This window comes from Teleopsis dalmanni, chromosome 1 (genome assembly GCF_002237135.1).
Source record: "Teleopsis dalmanni isolate 2A chromosome 1, ASM223713v2, whole genome shotgun sequence".
Taxonomy (NCBI): domain Eukaryota; kingdom Metazoa; phylum Arthropoda; class Insecta; order Diptera; family Diopsidae; genus Teleopsis; species Teleopsis dalmanni.
This window is the reverse complement of record NC_051846.1, coordinates 72,731,916-72,757,967: the sequence shown is the minus strand read 5'-3', so window position 1 is coordinate 72,757,967 and position 26,052 is coordinate 72,731,916. Positions and strand designations below refer to the sequence as shown.

The window sequence follows — 26,052 nt, the reverse complement described above, 5'->3', positions numbered from 1 at the left end:
TTATACATCATCTTGCATTTTTAAAATTCAAAAAGTCAGTATATCTTCACTTATAGACATCTCCTCGTAATTTTTTAAAAAATTTTATCATTTTATCTTAACCGCAACAATTCTTAGAAAGTGAAATTTTCTGATATGAGCTTATTTATTTTTTATGTAATATATATACTTGAATTCCATTTTACTTCAAATACATTTAGGTTGAAATTTAGTTGAAAATATTTAAATAAAAATATTTATTTAAATAAATAGAAATATTTATTTAAATATTTAATATTTTATAGTTACTTAATATTTATGTAAATATTTAAAATATTTTAATTGAAATATTTAAAGTTTTGCCAGAAAAGTATGCAAATCAGTTTTAAATAATTTCTTTCTTTATTTCTAATAAAATACCAATTTTATAGGTTTCATAGATTAAAGGCTTCTCTCAAACCACAGCAATTAAATTCAATTAAATATTTTTTTTTTAATAGTAAATTATAAGTTTTTTTTAGTCTAATCGTAATCATTAATTTCTAATTCTAACATGAACATATAAGAAAACAATATTACAGGTAGTTTTCAATTTCATTTAATTATTTTTTTCATTTTTCTGTCTTATTCGAGATTTAATGGAGCCTATCTCCATAACAGGTGAGCTTCTAAGCAACGTGCAAGACATTTTTATTTGTTATTTTCGAACAGCAGCGATCGTAGCCGCACAAGCAGATGCAGAAGCGGTGAGAGAGTCAAAACGAAATTGAAAAATGTTAAAACCATTTAACACGATTCGCAAGCCAAAAAAAAGATTGACCGACAGCACAAAATGATGCGCTTCTCATACGCCAATAAGAAAAGACCCGATCAGTTGTAAGCGGGCGCGTAACGGTTCGAGTCATAAAAGCGCTACAACCAAAGTGACTATAAAAACGAAACTTATAAGTAATACAAAAACTAGTTTCCTCTGCAGATTACTTAATAATTTTGTAAAAACAAAAATAACATAAATACTTGTTTTAGTTAAAATGTGTTTTAATACAAGATTTTAGGAGAAAAAAAGTATTACAGCGAAAAAGCAAATTTTCTTAAATAATACAGCATAAAACGGCTGCAGTTCAAATTAAGGTGAGCTAATTATGTTTTTAACAGTGGTGCTAACATTGCAAAAACGGCCGGTTAACAGAATGTAGAAATTAATGTTAAAATTGGCGTCAATAGAAAATAACAAAAAACACAATTATGTTAACCATATATTGACAACAGTGACAATTATGCAATGACAATTTAAGCATAAGCGACAGTGCTTGTCCATAAAAGTCACTGAAATGCGAACGTAAAATATTAGTTAATAATTGTGTAGTCATTCTATTGAGAAACATTTGTATATAATTAAAAAATTGAAATTAAATATTTTTTTATTTTTAAATAATTAAAAAACGCGATAACGGATCTTTCTTTCATTTGTAAATAATACAAACAAAAAAAAAAACAAAAGCAAAAAATTGTGATTATTGTGCTATTTTGCAGAATTTAACATAAATAAAATAAATTAATTTTTTAAAGTTAAATATAATCAAATTACTTTGTTTTTTTTTTTTCATTTTTATTTGTTCAGCTGGCACAAAATAATTTGTACTTAATTATTTTTTCTTAATTGTCCCATTTTATTATCGCTAAAATAATATCAATGAATAAAAATGAAAATAAATCATTTCTGTTTCACACCAAATGTTGCTGTATTGAATAAATGAAAAAAGTTTTTTTATAAAAATAATGTTGAATTATGTTTTTTTCTAAATAAAGATTTAAAATTGATATTAAAAAATTATCTATACATAAAAGCTTATATACCTTAAGAGTTATAAAGACAAATCCAATAGTCATGCAGTAAAGTAGCATATTCAGTATAAATTTAAATTGAGTCCAAGTTTATTTTATATCAAGATTGAAAAATTTTTGAATAATCTGAATTTATTAAAAAAAATAGCTGCAATAATAAATAGTAAATATTCACTTAAAAAACTTAAAAAACATTTATACAATATTAACATTAAATCAGAAAATTGCAACCAGTGAGATATTAATTATTTTGCCAATATATTTACCACAATATGTAAACAAGTTGTGATAATGTAGTGATGCTAAAAGAGCGAGCATCTTAAGACAAAAGAAAATAGTGATATTCACGATTATGAACTTGGTTCATATCGCTTTGTACTGTTAACATGTTACTCGGTTAACGAGCAAGCTTGCTGTCGAGATTGTGAACTCTCCAAATATGTTCCGGTTTTATAGATATACTTAGACCGTGTGCGAGTTCGAGTAAATTAAGATAAATAGTAAATTATGTCGGTATGGCAACGTATGTTGGTATTTATCTGAATTTCGAGTAGGGTAAATTATAGAAAAATTAAGTAAAATAGGTGTTACCATTGTGAACATTTTATAAGATGTTTAATAAATAAAGAAATAAATATGAAAACTTGTAACCAAAAATAATAAATAAGTGCAAGAAATAACTGTGCATAAATGCAGTGCAAAAAATCTGTAGGAAATTTCAATCTACTTTACCTCAATTTACTCGAACTCGCACACGGCCTTAATATAATCATACGTTCATTAAATAAAGTAAAAACAACACTTTTATAGCTAAAAAATTGTCAAAATTTGGTTGAAAGTATAAACACATATTAACTGGTCATTAATAATTAATTCTAAACAGAATTAAACAATTTAAAGAAGACGTTTTCTTCAACACAGCTTCAAAATATAAATAATACTGATATTGACATATACCTAAATCATTTTTCTATAAAATCTAATAATTATTTATAATAAATTATATATTTTATTTTTCTTGTAATAACTGTATTTGACCTGAAGATTTTTAATTAGTTGTTTAATTATGCGGTAACAACTGCTATTTATAATATAACAAGTTACCATGTCCGACTTTTTGCACAACTCAATAAAAAAATCTTAAAAATAAGTTAAGCAATTTTTTAGACTTTTTAAAAGCTTAAAATTAAAAGTTGTTTTAGACCAAATATATGCCAATGAACTTTTCTGGTAACTAAATGTTAATAGAACTAAACATTTTTAATATAGATATATATATCTACTATAAAAGTATTTGAAATACCTTTCATATAACGTTTTAAGTTATTTTGAAGCGACAATTTGTCAGGTATATACTACATCAATGTAGATTGTTTTCACTAAAGATATGCCAGAAGCAATCTAACGCAAACTAGCATATACCATTTTTAAATTGATTGCACTAACGATGAGGGGCCTCTATTGGACAGAAAAATTAGTATCAAGCAGAAAATCCTATTTATACAGATATATCCAGTAACCAAGCTTTATTTGTGGCTCCGTAGGGTTTTGTAAAGCGGTCCATACTACGTTAAAAAAGCTTGTTAATCTTCGAAGACTAGTGTGTTATATAAGAAATTCGGAAGTACATAAGGATATTAAAGTTACAAATATCAATGGATATATTACTGAAACTGCCCATAAGCTTTTTGATATTATGAGCTTTTACAAATTAATTCATAATTAACAAATAAATTTACACAAGTGGCGTATTCGGAAATCGGAAACATGTTACTCTTGGTATTAAATTTTGTGTTGATTTAGGGCCTGCTTTTCAATTTTCTACCAGTTCTGCGCATTTCTGCTTTCTTTATAAAGTTTGCTATTCTTATTGTTCTTATCTGCTTTTCAATATTTTCTTGTGTTCCTCATAATTTTACTTCGTACTTGTCCATTTTCTGTCTTTGTTCTAATAGTAGTTGGTTAATCTCATCGCTCTTGTGTTGAGATGTTTTTTTGCATTGTCATAATTTCTGATCAAAAAATGCATATAATACCATGTTTTTCATTAAGTTTATTTAATTCATTATTATATCTTCTTCAAAAGTATTTCTGTATCGATAGATTAGTTTAATATTACGATAAAATACATATCTTATATCTACATATGGAAACTAAATTTTAAATAGTTCTTTATAACTTCAGTTTCTTTTTCTTATATTTTAATCTGGAATATATAAGTCATTAGTGGGAAAAAAACCACTTTGCTTTACTATTCTTAGTTTAGAAATTCATCATGTTTTCGGCTTAATAATGACGATTTAGTATGATTTGGATACTTGATGGATGAATGGATGAATACTTGATAATATTCAACAATTGCAACAAGTACAGTTTGCTTTTTTCATCATTGGAACTGGTTGGTACAAAAAGATGGGTTTAAGATTTTTTTTCCCAATTTTAAGCTTAACTTGGCACGGGTTGGTACAAAGCGATCGATCTAAAATTTATCATCAAAATAAAATGTTCAAAAAATAAAAAATAAAATGTTTGTGGCCAGTCTAATTTACATATGTGAATATGTAAATTTGATCATGAGATTTTTTTTTTAAAAACTTTACATAATATATCATAATATATATGATTTATTTGTTTAATGGATTTGATAAACATATCTCACATATAGATTCTCTTAATAAAAAAACATTTTAGCAATTTTACTCTATTATAGTATAGTATAGTATCTCTATTATTATAGATAGTATTTTTGAAATAATAATTAATGGCTGAGCATATATTTCACATACAATATTTTAAATTTTAATTTAAATTTTTAATTATATATAGATCATCACTATTATTTTAAACGTTTTAAATTTTTGAATATGCAAAATAATGAATTCATAATTAATTGTAGGATTTAAATACAATAAATTAAGATTTAGATATTGCTTCACATATCAACATAATCGATGATAACTTGTTCATATGAATAATTATCATAATTTTATTTTTTATTTATCTATTTAAGTTTTAATAGTCATGTCATGTGATTTTATAATTTAATTCATAATAAAGAGCAGCTTTCTTTTATTCATCTTCGATTTAATATGACCACACACAACAAAATTATTAATCACATGTATTTTTGAAAGTTTATTGTAATCATGTTATTGCAATCGATTTAAGGATTAACGTTAAGAATTAGGGAGTAATGTTTAAATCTAATTAAATTTAATATTTTTTTAACATATCATGTATTTTTATTTTACTCAGTACTATTTTACTGAAAATAAAATCAAAGTTCCAATGATAATTTTAAAGTAAAAAACTGAGGTAATCAGATTATTATCGCATTACTTTTTAACATATTTTAATGATATTAATATTGATATTAATATATTAATAATTTATAAATATTAATATTAATAAATATTAATATATTAATTAATATATATTAATATTAATATTTATAAATTATTAATATATTAATATAAATATTAATATAAAAATAAATATAAAAATTAAAATTATATTAATATTAATATTAATTTTATTATATTAATATTAATATTAGAATTAATATAAATAATTAGTTTTATATGTTAATATAAATATTAATATTAATATTAATATTAATATTAATATTAATATTATTAATTATTTAATATTAATATTAATATTAATATTAATATTAATATTAATATTAATATTAATATTGAGGACATCCACTGTCCTCTTTACGGTGGATCGGTTTATATGTTTCTCTCTGATATTCCGAGTTCCAGATTACTAAAAACTCACAACACTTGTCGCTATTAATCAAGAAATTATTATTAAATTGGTTAGTACTTATCAGTACCACATATAAGTGGCACGTACGTCTGTACTACTCTCCATTTATCTCTCACAGTTACCTTTAGCTTAATAAACTTTGTTCTATTCGCTATGGTTAGGGATTTTTTCTTTAAGACGTTTCTTTAAGACGTTTGTTAAATAGAATATTGATATTAATTTTGAATAAAATTGTGGAGAAATTTTTATTAAGTACAATTTGTTGCCATATAATCAAATGAGTAAGATTCATATTTCTATAAAAAGAAGTGTTTCTCGCATATATTGTTTAATTTTTGAATATTATTTCACTGAAGATGATTATTAGGTAACTAGATTTAATTTAAACATTTTCAAACATTTTAATAACCTGATTTATTTTTACATTAATATGTAAAATTAGGTTTAAATTAAATATTAAATTAATAATGTATAAAAATAAGTTCTTAAAAATCTTAAACATTTCCAAAGATGCTTATATATAATTTGAGAAAAAATTTTGTTAAAAATTAGTATATATATATTTCGAAATCTACAATACATATAACTATATTTCTTAGTTTCCTACATTAGATTCCCTAATATCAGTAAAATGAAGTTAGTTATATTAAGTTATATCAAGGTTATTCTCGTCGGCATGATTATTATTAATATATGCGAACATGATCCAGAATTACGCAAGTGTCGGGATGAAACAATATATTTTAATCAATTACAGTTCTCAGATTGTCAAGCTTCAAAACTTTAAATGTTTTATATTAATCACACCCTTTAATGTGCAACATGTACAATAGATGTAATTTTTACGTTGGTAAAACTGGCAACAGAAGTATCGACTTCTATTGATGGTTTTTGCCAAATATCTTTAAAATGATATCTTAATATTATATATAATATTAGATCTTGATATGTATGTATATAATCTCTCCCACTCTCCCAATCTCTCACTCTCTTAGTACAGAATTAAAGTAGACTTAAGAACACTATTCTGTGTATAATTAATTGAGTTTGTTTCGAACCCTAGAACGAGAACGGTGTTTTATGTTGCTCGAATATATATCAGATCTTAATATCTAATATCATAGCTTCAAAGCCTAATATCCCAAAAACTTAGTTATATCGACTTACACGAAAGTGGAAAAAATTGTTTAGACTTTGGAATTTTTTCCAAATTTGTTAAATAGAAAACTCGTTTTATCTGAGGTATCGGTATCGAAACAATAAGATTGACTCTAATGGCGTATCCTCGTTTTACCCGAGGATAATAATATCAAATATCAAATGATATCAAATATAAAAATACATATTATTGTAAATGACAACAAAATTTAAAAAGTTAGTTATTTATTTTATTATCAAATTTTATATTCTATTCACATGAACTTGACATACATATACCAGAGCACATAAATAAATGCGGATCACTGTAATAAATTGCATTTATGTTACCAAAATCGCCCACAATGTCGAATGTTATTCCTCTGTAAATTCGCGAACAATTAAAAATAAAAAATGTTGGGGGATTAATCAAGAGATCCTCTTCACTTAAGCAGGTCAAAAATAGCTGACAATGGCAACTGAAAAAAGCAGCGCCAAACAACAATAAAAATAGTGTAGCAAAATTTGCAATGCAATTATCTTTCAATTGGCAACAATAGCTTTCGAGACTCTTGGGAAATAAATGAATATGCTCTGTAGATTTCATTGTGTACGAAAATGTATAAATTTTTAATTTAAACTGAATGAAAACTAGCAACAGCCAAAATACTACAAAATACAACAAAACACAACAACAACAAATACAACAAACATAATACATACAAGATAAAAAGAAATAAAAGAATTAAATGCAATGTAACAAAATAAGGTGGATTTTCAAGTAACGAAAGCATGAAGAGGCGATAAGCTGCTATTAGTTAGGGTTTCCATGTTATACTCCTGTTGGCTTACGATAAAAATCATATATATTTATATACAGACTGTTAAATTTTTTTACATTAATATAATTTACTGTTAAACTTTAGCTTAGCATGGAATGTTGTTGAGGAGAAAAAACTTTACTAGGTTTTTGTTGATAAAAATTGACTGCGCGACCCTAAAAACCGCATTGGTCAAGCATCATTCATGCGAAATTTTCATTGCATTTTTTGTGTTAAGCGAGCGTGATTTTGTGTTAAAAGAAAAATAAATGAAAAATGAGGAAATCAAAGCTGACAGAAAAAAATGAAGAAAGAAAAACAACTTTTTATTTATTTTTAAAAGCTTAAAATTCAAATTAAATATAAATTTATCCGGAAATCTGCAATTCAGCAAATATATAAATAAAGAGCAGAATTTAGTATTTATCAATCGTTTGAAAATTAATCATAAAAATATTTTTTATTTTACTAGAAAGGGATGAAAGTATATTTCATAAAATAATTTTATTTTCATAATATTTGAAAAAATATTGCTTAATAAACCGTAATCATATTTACATTTAAAGCTCACTAAATAAATAAAAAATAATTATGTAAAAGAAATTTATCTGTAATAGGGATCTTGCAACTAAGAAACTTAATGATAACTATAAGAAATATCGTGACTATTGCTATAATGCAAATGTTCGATAAATATTCCTCTATGTCAATAACAGTAGTACAAATTATGCCGAAAAATATAAAATTCTCGTACATGCATTTTTGGCAAACATGCCAAACTTTTATTATCATAGCTGTGCATCACTGCAAGCACTGAAAAATTTCAACCATCTATCTCAGCAGCAGCTGGTATTCACTATAAGGAGTACATCGATTGAAGTTATTGTCTTTTTTTGGACAATAGGCATGCTTCAAAAGTGTTATATCGCAATAGGGTCAACATGCAAGTCAAAATTAGCCACATTTTCTTGCTAAACGGGCTTCAGAATGAATAAGTTGTCGTAAATTTAATTGATGTAAAATATGCAAACAGCAGAATGCAGCAAAAGTGATTAGTAATCGCAGAGTACGCACAATGCAACACAGCTTTAAAACACAAACAACACAAGTTTAATCTGATCACCAAATGCTTCATACACAACGAAATAATCAATGTTTATCAACAGATATAAGATTACTCCTCTGTTAACGTCTAAAACAGGGTTTGAATTGCTGTGACTATTTTCTAGCAATTATTTTTGACTACGAAAGTACGTGCACGAAGTACGGAACAAAATTTCAAAAATATAAATTATTCAAAAATAATTGCTAGAAAATAGTCACAGCAATTCAAACCCGGATGTAAAAACCAAAATTTAATTAATTCTGTGTTTCTATCATATTTACTTTAACACGAGTACTTAAAGCCATCGTTTTCCATAAGGTAGAACAAATCAACTGACTTTTTACAACAGAACTAATTCAGCCTTGCCACAAGTGTCTGTCATTTATTTACCGTACATAGTTTCGTCGTATATGATCAGCACCGGTTTCAGTATTTAATTTAATATATAAACTTATGAAAAAACTAATTTTTTTATTTAATAAAATAAAATAAATATTTCAATTCAATTTTATTTTTTTTTACTTTCGTTTTTTGCTGTAGACTAATAGCACATTTTAGTTTAAAAGTACTTATTTCTCTGCTAATACTATACATGAAAACTGTTATTGACCAAATCGCTGTTATTACACATTTATTAACAAAATTTTCGTACTCTGTTATGGGCTCTTTTGCTGAACGAGCCATCTCTCTCATTCTCTCTCTCTCAATACTCACTGTTGCCAAAATTAGGTAACAAGCAGTAGACGAATGTTGCAACGACAGTGTTTACCTCATTTGTGTTTACATTTGGTTTTTGTTGCTGTTTTCTTTTTTGTTCACATTTCAGTTGTTTTGACTGTTTTTTTTTAACGTTTCTTTAGCAGCTTTTTATGTTGCTAAATATTTTGCATTTACATAGCAAAATTGCAATTTATTTCCGAACCCATTTTTGTTGCTTAACATAACTTAAAGATGCAGAAAGTGCTTCTTACATTACATAAAAACATTAATATAAATGTTAATGAAATGAAATTATGTCTAAAAATTGTTAGTGAATATTCAATCAGCAATAAATTTTGAAAATTTATTTATAAATGCAATGAAATTGAAACATTAATAAATAAATTAAAAATAATATTAGTTAGCATTTTACATACTGTTAATGAAGATGGAGATAAAGAGTAATATTAACCGACTAATACTATATTTAAGTCGATAAAATTACTTTTCATAATTAGTTACGCTAAAATTGTTTAAAAAAAAACTAAAAAACTGGTTAAAAAACATGATTACATACACAAATTAAAATTACAACATAAACGAAAAAAATATATGTGTAAAAGTTTCTGTACGTTCTCGAAACAGAAATTATTTCATTTTAAAGTACTATTAAAGAAAAACATTATATGATATATTTGTATAAAACTGTACAATAAATAAAAAAAAGTTGTATAAAAATTATTCAATAAAATTTTAAAAAAATTTCATAAGAAGTGATATTTTGTAGAAAAAATTAGTCAATTTAAAACAAAATCAAATTCAAGCTTTTAATAACCAACCCAAATATACACTGTATGCCCCTTTTAATAAAATCGAAAGCATTTTCATAATCAAATAAAAATAATTAAATACAAATATCAAATAAATAATAAATTTGATTAAATTTAAAAATCAAATTTAATTAATTGATTTTATTCATTTGTTCTATGACGATCGAAGCCATCAAATCTTAAAGTAGTTATTGTGTGTCCATAGTAGACATAAAAATCGTAAACCTTATTGGTTATGCCAAAAATTATTACTAAATTTTAATTGAATGTCGCAACTTCAAGTTCGGTGACTAGGTGTGTTAACTATTCCATTTCATCTGCCAATACATTCCGTTTTATTAAAGTTTTTCATATCACACTTTTTTTTTGCAACTCTCTTCTGGGAGTCCTTCACTTACAGAATTGGAATATCTACCTTTCTAATTTATTTAATTTAATGAAAATATCGACTACCTAACTACTCTCTGTGAGTTTTGTAGTTTTTCCAGGCACATTTATGGATATACATAGTCATAAATGTCATAGTCATCCACTTTGTGTGTTATATGTCTAATATTTAAATATTAAACCAGTAGTCATAATTTAGAGTGTAGTTCTGTTAAAAAGTTTTAAATTTATTATGGTATAAATCATCCAACATGATATCTAGATGCATGAAACCAGCATCTAACTTATAAATCATTATACATAAAATCATTAATATTATATACAGGGTTTTACAGGGTTGGGTATATAAGATGAACCATAATATGTGATAAGTCGTGTTAAAAACTTTAGACTTTGAAAGTTTTTATTGTAGATTAGTGTACACCAATCGCACGTGCTCAAATCGAGAAGAATTCTTAGGAAACAATAATTATGAGTAAGGAAAAAGATTTTATGTTAAACCGAACAAAATGTATTCTCACTTCTACGTCAAACTCTAAACCCTCAAAATATATATATATCTGTGCGAGCGCTGTACCCAATCCTCCAAACATTTTTCTTAGATTGATACAGGTATGGCGTCAAGATTTCTTTTATTGATTTTACGATGGCAATCGGCTTAAAACGTCTTTCCCAAAATGATAATTTCAGCTTCAGGAGGAGAAATAAATTATATGAAGACTACTCTCAAGTAATTGATACATTGCAGCATTTTATTCTCAATATACATATATATAAATGTATAGATGTATAAAAACATATAAAATGAATGTGACATTTTTACATATCTCTCTTCTATATCTCCATTCTCCATTTGCACAATAATGATATTATCTGTACAAACTTCTTAAACATGATGTATTTTAAGCACGTTTTTAAAGTTATGAATATCGTATAAATTCTTTACACTGAAAGTTTATTATCAAATATACAAACTAATATATATACCTAATAAGAATTTTATAATATATGTCTGATGTGATTTTTAAATTGAGTTCCATTTGTGGCAGTATCGTGATGTAGCTCTGCGATAATTAAATTTATTTATTATTTATTCTTAATAAAAAATTTCATCATCTTGCGATATTACAGATTTGAATAATCTTTAGTCGAATGTACTAGGTTTTTCCATTTCACACTACACTGCACTGCTATACGCTTTCATTGCACTCCCATATAAATTTTGCAAGTCAATTTCAACGCTGTCAAGAATGCACCGCATTCTTAGAAGACTACAAGATCGTGTGTTTAGCGGTTTGAATAAACTGATGAGAACAAAATTAGTATATCGCAGTATATTAAATAATTTTAAATTAAATGCTTTTAGCTTTAAGAATGCATGACTATATAAAATTGCAATTCATTCTGAATATAAATTATAAGGTATTGAATTGAAGGGATAATTAAGCAAGGTAATCAAAGTGTGAATCTTAATATACTATTGTTTGAAAATTAGCCCTGCCAATTGCTAGCTTAGGGCACTAAATGATTTGTTTTTAGTATAAACAGTTCATTTTTAAATGAAATATTTTTAAATACTTCGCCCTAAATGATAAGTTTTTTTTATAAACGATTTTTAAAATGTTTGTTATTTGTCAATTAGATACTTTCTTACTAAATACTTTTAAATCACAACAACAAATAAAGCAATTGCTTGAAAATGTAATTCGCCAGCTCGTTTTCAAGATAATTCCCCCGCGTCAAAGTACAAAGAACAAAGTGAAAAATAAAAATGTAATTAAATCTCAGAAGTAATTAAATTGTTCTTTTAGCAGTAACTGAAAAACTATAAAGTTTCAGTTCAAGTCTCTACGTAAAACAACAACAAAAAGTATCTAACGAAGTTGCGTTTTTTTTTATTTTTATACGTAATACACAATTATTTAATTAAATAGTGATTTTGAGTGCAGTTTATAGTTTACAGTTTTCTAACAATATTTCATTATTCAATTTCAGTAGCAAAACAAAATTAAAAGCCAATCAAATAAACCCGACAAATTGATAATTAATTATTGTGTTACAGTGTTTTTATCTTCGTCGTTTTTATTAATTAATGAAATTATTTCAAAGAATTCGATATGCTGACAAGAGCACAAAAAATTTTCAATTGCTTTAATTTGTACCTTTTCGGATCAAAAAAGTTTTATTAAATATAAATTAAATATTTATATATGTAATTTGTTGTCATTAAGTAGTATTAAATACTTCAAAATAGGCGCAATAGATACAATTGCCTCTTAAAAGTAGGTTATATTTATAATTACAACAAACAAAAAATTTATAATAATTTTTTAAGCAAATACACATATGAAATATTTTTAAAAGAAATTATATATATATATGTGAACAATGTGTATTCAATATAATTTTTTATTATTCATAAAAAAAATTAAATCTTTAATAGTTGGTAATAAATATCTGCGCCACAAGCAATCTTTAAATGCACTTTAAGCAATATGTAAGCCTTCATTGTAACCCATCAAAAAATTTCACATCAACCAAAGACCTTAAAAAATCCCCAGATCTCATCTTATGAAATATCAGTTCAAGGTCGACTATTAACACAGCTTAAAGACCGTTAACAGAGTTCCAAAAAAAAAAAACGGCCTTATTATCGAAATGTTGGGTATTTGTATGATAACCAGTTTTGTAGTTTGTACTTTTGAAAAAAATGAAAGAAAGAAAAAACTATTGAAAGAAAATAAGAGTTAAAATAATAAAATGAGTGTAAATAATAAAGAAATTAAAAAAATTTTATATTACAAAGTCCGCAACATGCAATGGTACACCTACCTCGCTCAATGAGGAAGTCAGTCGTAAAATCATCGGTGTAAGTCCATAATTTTATTTAATAATAGATTTATAGTATTATTAAACCGAAACAAGTAAATATTTTTAATGAAACAAGTTAAACTAAAATAAACTTTTTTTCGTAATATCTATTTACAATGATCAGAAGATAGAGACTTCTATAGATAACGGACTCAGTGAAGTAAAATGAAGTCCTTTATCTTAAATCTTAAAACTTGAAACTCACATGAATTATTCCTACTAACTGCAATAGTTGAATACGTTTAATAATAATTAAGTAATATAAATGTATTAAATAATAAACATTTAAATAAAAATTTAATGGCTATATAAAAAAAAATTAAATTTTCATTATATTTTTAATGTAATAAAGAAGATAAATGCTGAAAATATTGTAATTAATAAATTAACAATTCGTTTCAAATTTTAAAAAAATTTAAAAAAATATAAACTAAACAATAGAACAATTTATTAAATTAAAGAATTAATATTTAAAAACCTGTATGTTAAGATATGCGTATTGTCTATAATATATTCAATTAAATACCAAGTGAAATGAAAATTAATTGACTATAAATCAATGAAAGCTATTTAGATGTACCTAACAAAATTATTTAATTATTTAGAGCCCATCGCTCTCCCTGCCAATCTGTTACTTTAAAAACTACTTTATATACTAGAAAATATAAAGTCTATATTACTATACCATATTTACCATAACCTGCAAATGAAGATGATTATTATGAATCCTTCATGTGCTAATTGACTTCATTTTTTTTATTTGTATTTATCTTCATGTTGGGCGAAGAATTACAATTCTTTTAAATATACACAAACTCTCAGCAATTCTCTCTTCAGAACATGTGCTGGTATTAGAGATCGATTTGACAAATTTGATAGGCTTTGGCAACCTTTCAATAAACTGATATTTATGTCTTCCTCAGTTGGGTTAATTGACACCTTCCTGATTGAGTCAGTCATAAGTTTTCTGGGAAGTCTGTCAGTTTCTCTGAAAACTTGCTGGTGCAGAGAACACTATTGTGGGATTTCAATCACCCACAAATATTTATCACCAATACACCTCAATATACTAAAAAGAAATAACAACCTCTTCAAGGACAAAAAGCTATTATTTTACTACAGAACAGATATAACAGTCTAAACACAAGAGTAACAGTGTACAGTATGGAGCAATAATTGGCATGCTCAGGGTCTTATGCAGTAAAAGGCTTGTAAATATTATATATATTTAATTCCTTTTAAATTACTTTGAAAAAAAAAAACAATATCAATATAACTTAAAGTAAAGTAAATAAGGAAAATAAAATTAAGATAATATTAAGATTAAGAATAATATTCAAATTTGTACGCTAGATGTTATTAGAGTTAAGGTAGGAAATTAAGACAAGCCCTAAGTTAGTCTATAAATCAATGAGAAAAATAATATCGAGATAAGTAGTACGCTAAATATAATTAGAGTTAAGACATATAATTTTTTATTGTAAACTTTATTGTAAACTATGTAATTAAATCACATAATAAAATTAAAAAAAATTTCCTATAGTTAGAGGTTAGAGTGCTTAAGGTAAAGAAGTGAAACGTAATAGAAATGCTCTGAGCATAGCAAAAGCGAAACGCTTTTTTCAATGACATATCAGTATAAAAAGAAGCACTATCTGCAAGGAGAACGATGCGTTTTATTGCCTCTTTAAAACCTATTAATAAAAATAAGTTCTGGACTTACTATTGTGTAGAGATTGAGTTTAGAATTTTGACATGTAGTAAAGTATATAGTTATTTACTAGTGACATTGGTGATAACTAAATTTAAGTTGTGTGCATTTTTGAATGTTGTGAATAGAAATAAATATAATATTTGTTAAAAAAAATGTTTATATATATATTCCTATGTGGTTTTCTATAGCGTATTTATTTTATAACTCGTTATTCCGAAATTTTTGATGAGGTGGCAAAGCACATAATACATAATACCTCCGTTGAGGTGGAACAGCGCCGAATTTCAAAACAAATTATAACTTTTAATAAAAATTGTGTTATAAAATTTTTATTTCTAAATTTTAGTAAATTAAAGAACCTACAGCATTTAGAAACATAACATAAACAAAAATAATTGAATAACAAATATAAATCGTATTATGTATATGATTTGAGTAAATAAAAAATAATGTATGTTAATGTAATATATGCAAAATGTAAAAAATCTGTTGACTAACTCAAACGTAATATGAAATATTTAATATAGATATAAAAATGAAAAACCTCTTTGATCTAGTTCAAGGGAAAGAAACTAATATTTTATTCAAAATTTTATGGTGATTTTTATTGACACTTCAATATTAATATTAGCATTTAAGTTAGTTTGAGTGATGTGACTGTAAACCAAGCTCCTGATGCTTAACAGTGGCAAATAATGTTAGACATCTAAGTAAATTTGTAGTTTGCATAATATAGAGGATCAACATTAGCAACTTTAAGGACCGGTTGAAGTTCTATTTTTTTACCGTCTTTTAATTTTCCTGATACTGTTAGAACCAACAGTTTTAGACTTGTTTATGACTTGTCTATAGGGTATAAACTAATTGCCTGGAAAAATGCTATTAAAAGCGATCTGCTATTAAAAGCGATCTCGATTCTGTCGCAGATACAGTTTTTATAGAAAAAATTATTCTATATGGAAGAAAGAAAACCCCAGAGTGTCCCATGCATAAAGAAAAATATAACAATTGATGCTGTTGATGGGCTGGTGGTATATATAAAAATGAAGGAAATCGAAGTTTTGCACTTAACGGTATCTAGAACAGATATAAATCATATTTTATTTTTCAATGTATGAGTGATGGCTTTTCAAAGCATTGGACTAGAAAAACAGTTGTTGTCATAATCTAGGTTTCATCAAAAAATTTTTTTCTTTGGAAATATTCTTAATTTATTTGTTTGCTTTGTTTTCTTGAGAATATTTAAGATAGCAAATTTTGTTTTCCCATTTTTATGGAAGTAAAGGTAATTTTACTTAAAACATTGACCAAATCATAGCGGTTCATATTAAATGAAGACCTTGTAAACGAAAAATAAATTTGATATATATACTTTAAAGAAACAATAGAGCACTTTTTTTATTGTCGCATAATGACAATGTCACATAATGACACATAATGAAAATTGTTCAAATTAGTTAGATGGAGGGAGTTTAGTCTTGGTTTCAGTGTAAAATGAATATTAATATAAGTTATTTCATCGATTTTCAATAAAACCATTATAAATTTCTCAGAGTTCTTTTTTCAAAATATAAATTAAAATATTCCTGTATTTATACTCTTAATTCCAGTAAAACTTATTATACATATAGCAAACAATGCATAAGAGGCGTCTCGATGTTTGGTCAAATTTGCTGAAAATTATTGTGTCCCGTTTATGGGAACTCATAATTATGGATGTATACTGCTGAAACTTTTAGTTTCTGTTTAATGAAATGTATGGATCATATATTAATATAACTAGTAATTTTCATTTAGTTTATAGGCTTAGTAGAAACAAATCTATTGTCCCAAAATTGTCATAAGGAAAATAAGAAGACCATAATTAGTTTATACTTACATTGTGACCGAAATTGTTTCCGGAAATTTTAAATAAAACGCAAAATTCTTAATCTTCATCAATATTTATTTTATCTCCTTCAAAATATGCTCCATTAGAAGCGATACACAAATGCAAACGTTTCTTCCAATCATCAAAACATTTTTTATAGGCGCTTTCCGGTATGGCTTTGAGTTCCCTCTGCGAATTCTGTTTTACGTCTTCTATGGATTCAAAACGCGTTCCTCTGAGTGGTAATTTGAGTTTGGGGAAACAGGAAAAAGTCACACGGTGCAAGATCAGGTGAATACGGTGGCTGTTCGATGGTATTTATTGAATGTTTGGCCTTAAAATCGTTGATAATGTTGGCTCGGTGCGAGGGAGCATTATCGTCATGAAAAATCCATGAATTATCCTTCCACAATTGAGGCCGTTTACGGCGGATATTTTCACGCAAACGTCTTAAAACAGTCAAATAATAGTCTTTATTGACTGTTTGTCCTTCAGGGACGAATTCATGATGCACCACACCACGAATATCGAAGAAAACAATCAGCATTGCCTTGATTTTCGAGCGACTTTGGCGTGGTTTTTTCGGTTTCGGCTCGTCTTTTCCTCTCCATTCCGATGATTGTTGGCTTGTTTGCATGTCGTACTCGTAGACCCATGTCTCGTCACCCGTTATGATGCGTTCCATGAAAGTTGGATCGGAATTGGCACGATCAAGCATGTCTAACGAGACCTGTCCACGATGGTGTTTTTGGAACAAATTGAGGTGAATCGGAAAAAGCCGAGCGTTGACACGTCGCATACACAAATTGTCCACCAAAATCAAACGAGCCATCTCACGACCGATGCCTAGCTCTCGTGCTATCTCTCTAACACTCACATGAGGATTTTTGAACACGATTTCCTTTGCCTTTTCAATGTTTTCGTCGGTGGTAGAGGTCGAAGGTCGTCCAGAACGCGGCATGTCTTCGACGGTCGTACGACAGTCCTGAAAGGCTTTGTACCACTCATAAACTTGAGTTTTCGATAAAACTGATTCCCCATAAGCCTTTTGTAGCATTCGCAACGATTCTGCACACGAAAATTCGTTCGAAACACAAAATTTGATGCAAACTCTTTGATCAATATTTTTTTCCATTGTTTTTTTCGCAACGCACTACTGAGGTGAACTGGTTTCAACAGCTGCCGTAAACGAACTGTCTGACAGATCGCGCTCATGTTTGGCATAGTAATTAAGGACAGTGCTGCCAAACTACATAAACTTAAAATATCGAAAAATATACAGCGCGCGAATTTTAAATGAGAATTTCCGAAAACTTTTCGGTCACAATGTAAGTCGTACTATTTTTTTTTTTATTAAAATTGTTGGTCTTTTATAAAAACATTGTCAGTTTGTGTTATTAATGTGAGTGTTCGATGAGTATATTGTCCCTAGGCATATGGATGTGGCGTGTGCTTTTAAACTAACAACCCGAAGAACATTTTTATGGAAACATTAAAGCTATTTGAAGATTTCTTAGGAGATTTTTTTGAAAATTTCTTTGAATCGACTCTTAAAAGTCAACATTAATTATGATATTCGTCAGAAACAGCCTTTATTATGTGAGAAAAGTATGAAAATGTGTAATTTCACAATATATTTTTGCCTCTCTGTTTTTTTCATAACAACGAATCGCTCAAAAACTTTTTTATTATTAATACCATAATGGAAATAACCAATTAAAAAATATTTGTCTCAATGGCTTAAAATACATTTCCTTCTTATCAATTTGAAACCATAAAACTATTAAAAGAAATCCTCACAATATATTCTTTTGCATACAATTATAAAACAATGAATATAATAATTAATATTATAATCAAATTGTCATCTTCTAGAGCAATGGAAAAATAATGGATATAATAAATGGAATATGTATTTATACTTATAAAATGATGTATTTTTTAATTAATTAGTTACCTAAAAAAAAATTTTAAGTCCTGCTCAAAATAAATAATTATAGTAAGCAAATCAGTTTCTGAAAAACATTTATTTTTAATTCAAATTAAAATTAATATTTTCACTTTTTATTTGCGTTTAAATATCCATCAAATTCATATAAACAATTTGCATTTAAATGTTATCTCAGAATTGCATAATATTTATTCAGTAAATATTTCTGTTGGTTCCACTTAACCTCCACAGTCTTTTTAAACATGTAAATAAACTCTGAGTTTGCGTTTCAGTGTAAATTTACAATTATTTCCATATAAAATTTTACTCGTTTTTCCTTCGTTTTGCAGTGTACTTAGAGTATACAAAACTTTGCTCAAAACTGGCAGTTACTTGGAATGCAGCGTGTAAACAAGCAAATCAAAAGTCTTCCAAGTAATTTTACACAATTTATAAAAAAAAACTATTTTAATAAATATGAAGAAAAATATTATGGAAAATAATTTCTAGACTTCATATTTTATTTATGTCCCTTAATTTGCAAAAATTGCGAAAAATCGTGCATTTCTTCATTGCTGCTTCGGAAGCGCTTTCACTTTCATGAATGAACTGTGGCGCTGAATGGCCAATGGAGGTGCTAAATGCCAAGGTAAACAAACGTATCGTCTCGGTGTTAATTGTGCTTCAGATTAGACATTTTTATTGTTTAAACACACAACTTAATAATCATCTCACAAATCATTCAAAAATAGCACAAAATTATGTTTAGATAAAAAAATAAAATTTCTTTACACATTTCATACTTTATATAAATTAATTTAATTAATTATAAAATTTTAATAGAAGAATTTAGATCATTAAAGAATTTTAATTATTTCAATTAAAATATATTTGAGTCAATAAAATAACATAAAAATAAAAAAAAAGTTCAGTAAAAACGAAAATTCATTTCACAAAAATTTTAATATGAAACATCACGTAGCTTCGTAGTCATGAAGTTCAAAGATCTTAGATACTAAACAGAATATCGTGTTAATTTGTAAATTTAGTTTTTAATAAAATACATTAACACTGTAACGACCTTTCCGGCCTCTACCGCGGCCGGGGTATACTCAGCGTATACCAGGGTTCAGTACAAAACCTGGTATACGCTGGTAAACCTGGTCTTAATTATTATATAAAAGAAACTTAACTCGGAGTACTTTCAAAAAAAACTAAGTAAATAAATAATTAATGTAATAGATAACAGTATTCATTTAACATACTTCAATTAATTATATTTAACTATAATGGATATTCTTAGAAAATTAAATAATACTTCAAAAAAAACTAAGTAGGTAGATAATTAATGCACTAAGTAATTCATTTAGTTATTATTGCTATTCTGGCAATTTATGCCTTATTGTTGTTAACGTTCGCGCCATTGCTACTGTTGCCGTCGCCGTTGCTGTCCCAGGTATCAGTTTGATTTTATCACATTCAATGCATTCGATAATTGATTTATTGATATTAAAAAAAAACGTTCATTTGATATATATTATTGAAATATAAAAATTGTTGGATGTTACTCTTTTCTATTGTTTAATTTCGTATTTATAATTTAGTTAGTAATATTTGAATTTCTTTAAACACTTCATTTGGTTTCCTTTGTGGTTAATAATGTAACATATTCTGCGGTAAAGCAAAGGCACTAGAGATGGACATACGTCTCAAAAAAAATTCGGTTTTTTTATATAATATTTTTTCTTTATTTAAAATACTTGATAGTTGTTATGGTATAAAACACTGTTCCAGAGTATAAATTTATATATTAACAACTTCACGCCGCTTCCGATAAGAGTTTCATATATACATCTTTTTTTTTTATTTTTCTTGTGTATTTCTTTGCGGATCACTGAAGTTAAACTCTGTCATACATTCTGCCCGTTCCGTTCAAGAAAACTCAACCAAGAAGACCGAAGATCCTCCGAATGCCCGAAAAATAATTGAAAACAACAACAATTTTGCTCAAAACTAGCCCATGACACTCTACATAACATCGTTCTTATATTAATGAACAATTCTTGTTACTTATCGTTCAAAAATAGCAATTAGTTTTCAAGAACAACTGATTTTGTTCTATATATTATATATAGAATGTTGTTTTTTAAATTATTATAGTCTAATTTGACACGTCTTATGATAAGTTAACTAAAGAGGAACTGAAGAGAAAGTTTGAAATGTTTGAACAGTAATGAAGCAACAACAACATAAATTTTAATTAATTTATTGAAATTTGGCAAACCACATAACGCTGTTTCGAGGAGTATTGCTAACTACTCATCATCAGTGATCTTTAGCAAATATTCGAATTTTTATTTAATTAGTTTATAGTTCGTATATAATTTGTTGGACTGCAAGTGCCAGGCTTAGAACTCGTGCCTATCAAATTAGAAACGATGACTAATCGTGTTGGTTTTTGTTTACTTCGTACAAAGTTTCTACGTGATTCTTCGTTTTTTGGTTGCTTCTTTATATTGAATTTTTACGAAACATAATAACAATGAGAATAATAATCTATTTATTCAAAAGTTGGTGTGCAGAGCATATCCATCGAAAAAACCAGCTTCAAGTTAATTCCATTAGAATAAACTGTGAGATAACCTTGTTCATGATGTGGATCATATGACAGATGAGTATATATGTATATATTCTGTGTAAAATATCAAAATTAAAATGTAGAGTATTCTATAAGTTGGTAACAGTGTACTTAGTCCAGTTTAATTTCATTAGCCAGTAAATCAGCCTACTTCACTAGTACATCAGGATTCTTATAGTAAGCTGAGCTTAAATTTTAAGTTGCAAAAAAATTTGTGTTTTATGATTAGTTAAATACATAAACAAATATTTATGATAAGGAAATTTCATTGAAAACATTTACTGAAAGGCGAAATACACCGCACATGCCTATATTTATAACACTGCTCAACCGGTAAATATCGGCTGATGTACGGGTATTGGATGAAATATTTTGTGGCTACTAATATAGATACTGATTTGGGGAATATCCAAAAAGTTAATAATTTAGAAGAGATCTATATTCCCAGAAACGGTAAAAAAAATTCTACGTTATTAGAAGCGAGATTGCTTGGGTCGGATTTCGTTATGAAATAGCGACATTTTATTTAAAACATCAGTAAACTATAGAGATATTCTTATATGCTAAGAAAAGGTATTCGTCTAATTGACAAACATGTGAAAGTAGGAAATTTTTTGTAGACACAGGTTCACCACATTAGACTGTGAAATAAATATTTCAATAATTTCCACAACGACTCGGCTTAATACTTTTTGCAAAGCAACTAATGTAGGTCTTGTTTTCTCTTGAACCTTTCTATTTTACCCAGTCATTCGATTTCCATTCCATACAGATAATATTTTTAATTGAAAAGTACACAAATCGTTATCGTAAACAAAAGTGTGCAAATGATGTCAAATATCTAAAAACAATTTATTTCTGCGTAAACGATTTTTAAGATAATTAATTCAGTGTTGTTTTTACTTATAATGTTTATATAGGGCTTAAGTTCCATGTATTCTACGTAGATATTCTTATCTTTCTGTGTTAATTACTTAGATCTGGGCTTATCTAACCACATTATTTTTAACTTATTTGACTCATACGTACAATGTAGGCGATTCAGCAGTTTTGTCCCTTAAAGCAAGTAGCTTAAAGATAAAATTTATTATCTCATGTAGTATAATAAAATTTTAGATAAAAAATAATTAAAAATTTTGTTTTTCAATAATAATTTTTTTTGTTTCTTCGCAGATAAGTCAAAGTACGAAAGATGGTTTTCAATTGGGTTTAGTGTACATTACGGAAGGCACTCATTTGCAATCTTTCCATTTACAATTACTGCAATAAAGTAATTCCGTCCACATAATAAACCTTTTTAAAACAATTTAATTTTTTTCGAAAAAAATACAAAATGGAAGTGTCGGAGGATGTCGATAATTTCACAGTGCCCAGCATATACCAGCATCCAACCATGACCGAATATTACACACGTGAGTTATTTACATAATTCTTTTTGTTTTTTTTCCCTATGTATATTACAGATGTACGTAACGTTTTACCTTAATTTTTTATATTTACAGATCTCACACCCTTCATAACGCTTTCGATTTTCATTTCGTCATTGCTCTTAATTTTGAATATTGCCATTTTTTGTACGACGGTCGCGAAACTACGTCAGCGTCTGACTAAGCCACTGCTGCATCTATCGATTACGATGTGTTCCCTATATCCGATTGTGTCCGTAGCTGCTGTAGTAACAATACTCGTGCCAAAGGCGTGGCTCATCTGTCACACCGTCATGCATTTATCTTTCACTGTGGGCGCACTAGTTTTTCAGCGCTTATGCTTCCGCTATGTTGACAATGAAGTGAACTATGTTAAGGAAACAGATGGAGCTGCTGTAGCTATCAATACGCCACCGTGTTGCTGCTGTTGCATGTGCTTACCGGCTGTGATACCAACGAAAGCGAAACTCTGCATTCTGCGCTACATGGTCTGGCAAATGCCTTTTGTGCAAGGAAGTATTATGCTCGTATTGAATGGCATCTACTATAAGGAACGGGTAAGCCAGTACTACAATTAAACGCAAATTGTGTTGATTTTTCTGCTAGATTCTGTGCAAACATCGTACACATTTGTTCTTCTGTTTTTTTAATCTGCAGGAACTATACACAAATGTTGCAATCTATTTCATACCATTCATTATATGCTCGATATTGATTGGGCTTTGGGCGCTCAACATCACAGTGCGAATGGTGAACAGCGTTCATGCTGAATATGGTTTAATGGTACGATAACACAATTACTTCAATATATATATATATTTTTTTTTGTACTATTGCCCTTACTAAATACGAATTTATGCTTTAATTTTTTTTTATTTTTATTTTTTGTAGAAGAAAATGTTTTCTCTGCAGCTGATTTTGATGCTGGGTAAACTACAGTATTTAATTTTGCATAGCCAATTGGATGGCGTTATTATGGGTGGACCTTACCCCATCAACCATACAGTATACAAACAAAGTAAGGATGTGATTTAGAGGTTCTTTTGATACATTTATTACCATTTTGTTTTTGTATTTCAGCAATAATAAATCTCTTGATTTTGGCAGAAATGGTGCTCGTGTCTCTGTTAGCACAAAGCGCTTACAAAATTCCAGTGCAAATCGCTACGAAAGTTAATGATACTTAAATGCTTTAATTTGATAGTATTTAATAGTTTAATTTCTTAAACATGTGATATTGTTTTATAAACAAATAAAATCGAGAATACTTTTTAGACAAATAAAAAAAAAAAATTAATTTAATCCCTTAATCCCTTAATTTATTTCACAAGTACTAGGCGAATCATGGCAATGCGCAACTATAACAAAAATTGGTATACGAGTACGACTATATATACATGTTCGTAACGGCTTTTTATAGAAAAACTGGTCATGTCGCAAGTGTACCACTTAAACAATCTAAAACGGTCAATTCTGAGTAGTACATAACAATTTGTTTGTCGTATCTTCCTAGAATTAAGAAAAACCAACCGTTAAAGATGGTTTGAATCCACATATCAACTTAAATAAAGGAGTTTTTGAATACCTAAGACGTCGAATTGATGGGTAATATAGTCACGACTTGGCACCTGAATTTTTCTTGTTTTTTTTTTACGCCTGAACAGGTTGTCGAGACATTCAAACCCTGATTTCAAAGATAGAGTGGCAAAACTCTTTCGAAAATTTGTTCCATTGAATGTTTGAAAATCAATCGAAAAATGTGTTGATCATCATGAAAATACTTCAAAAAACAATAAAAACATTTTCACTGATTAACCATTGTGTTTTCATTGTTAGGGGCAAGACTTAAAAGAAAGCTCTAGTATGCATGATAAATTCAGTAGATGATCAAGTTGAGGTAGCTATAAACCCAATGATTGAACTTTTTTTCAATCTTCTGGAATAATAGAAGTTGAATTTTTACTTCATAAACATTCAAACAAATTAATTTTAAGTTATCATCGGAAACATTTTAGATATATTGGAGTGTCACATTATAAAGATGGCATATAAAATGAATGAGTCCAATATAAGGATTAGATCTTTGGCTACAATCTTTGATTAACAAATCATTTTGATTGGGATTATGTCAAAGTCGATGATATTAGAATAATTCATAATCCTTTTAGATTTTGTTTAAAACGTGCTAATAAATTTTTTTTACTCGTTTTTATATCTACTCTTAACAATTACTTTAATATTGTCATCCACATTTTGCACGTCTACTTGTGTATTTTGTTTTTGTAAAATGCACTCAATGTCTTTAACGGAGTTATCTTTCCAGTGGTAACTATCTGCGGTATTTCATGTCGCTGCATCGTTCTCATAGCATAATGGCAAATTTTACTCTACATCAGGGCTGTACAAAGTACGGCCCGCAGCTTATGTTTGTGCGGTTCGCAGCATGTTTTTTATCTACTACAATTACGCAAATTTTCTTTTGGTGTACTGGTAAAACTTCATTATTTTATTTTAATGGTATACCAAATAAATGATTTTAAAGTGATAAATTAATAAAACGAAATTTAACATTATAACCATATTTATGAAGTTATAATGTATTTATAATAATAACTATGAACGTATGTATTTGTTTCTGCGGCCCTCCAATCTGTACAGTAATTTGTATTGGCCATCGATCGCATCTGATCTGGACAGCTCGGCTGTACATTATTGATAAAACATAAATATGTTGCATACACGTAGGATGAAATTTATTGTTTGACAAATACTGTAGTACTGAGAATTTTAATTGGTATTATTATTATGTGTATAGAGAGCAGTTTTGATATCCCGCCGTACATTGTGCCAAAACAGAAATAAGCTGATCAAAATTCGGAAATATCTAAACCAGTAGAGATATTGAAATGACATTGTCCTTAAACATAGCTTTTGACTTGTTTTCTTTACATAGCTGTGATTTGTTCGATTTTATATGAGTATGTGAACAATATAACATGCCAATTGTATTTATAATAAGTTGGCT

General features: G+C 27.5%; 1 protein-coding gene across 1 annotated transcript; it reads left to right on the top strand.

Annotated features, from left to right (window-relative positions):
* Positions 1-771: 771 nt before the first annotated feature.
* On the top strand, positions 772-24,284 carry LOC119673053 (organic solute transporter alpha-like protein). Its single transcript, XM_038084264.1, has 6 exons — positions 772-1,110; positions 22,774-23,012; positions 23,103-23,584; positions 23,685-23,810; positions 23,919-24,045; positions 24,108-24,284. The coding sequence occupies exons 2-6, from the start codon at positions 22,934-22,936 to the stop codon at positions 24,212-24,214; spliced, it is 921 nt and encodes a 306-aa protein (XP_037940192.1). The 5' UTR covers positions 772-1,110; positions 22,774-22,933; the 3' UTR covers positions 24,215-24,284.
* Positions 24,285-26,052: the final 1,768 nt, after the last annotated feature.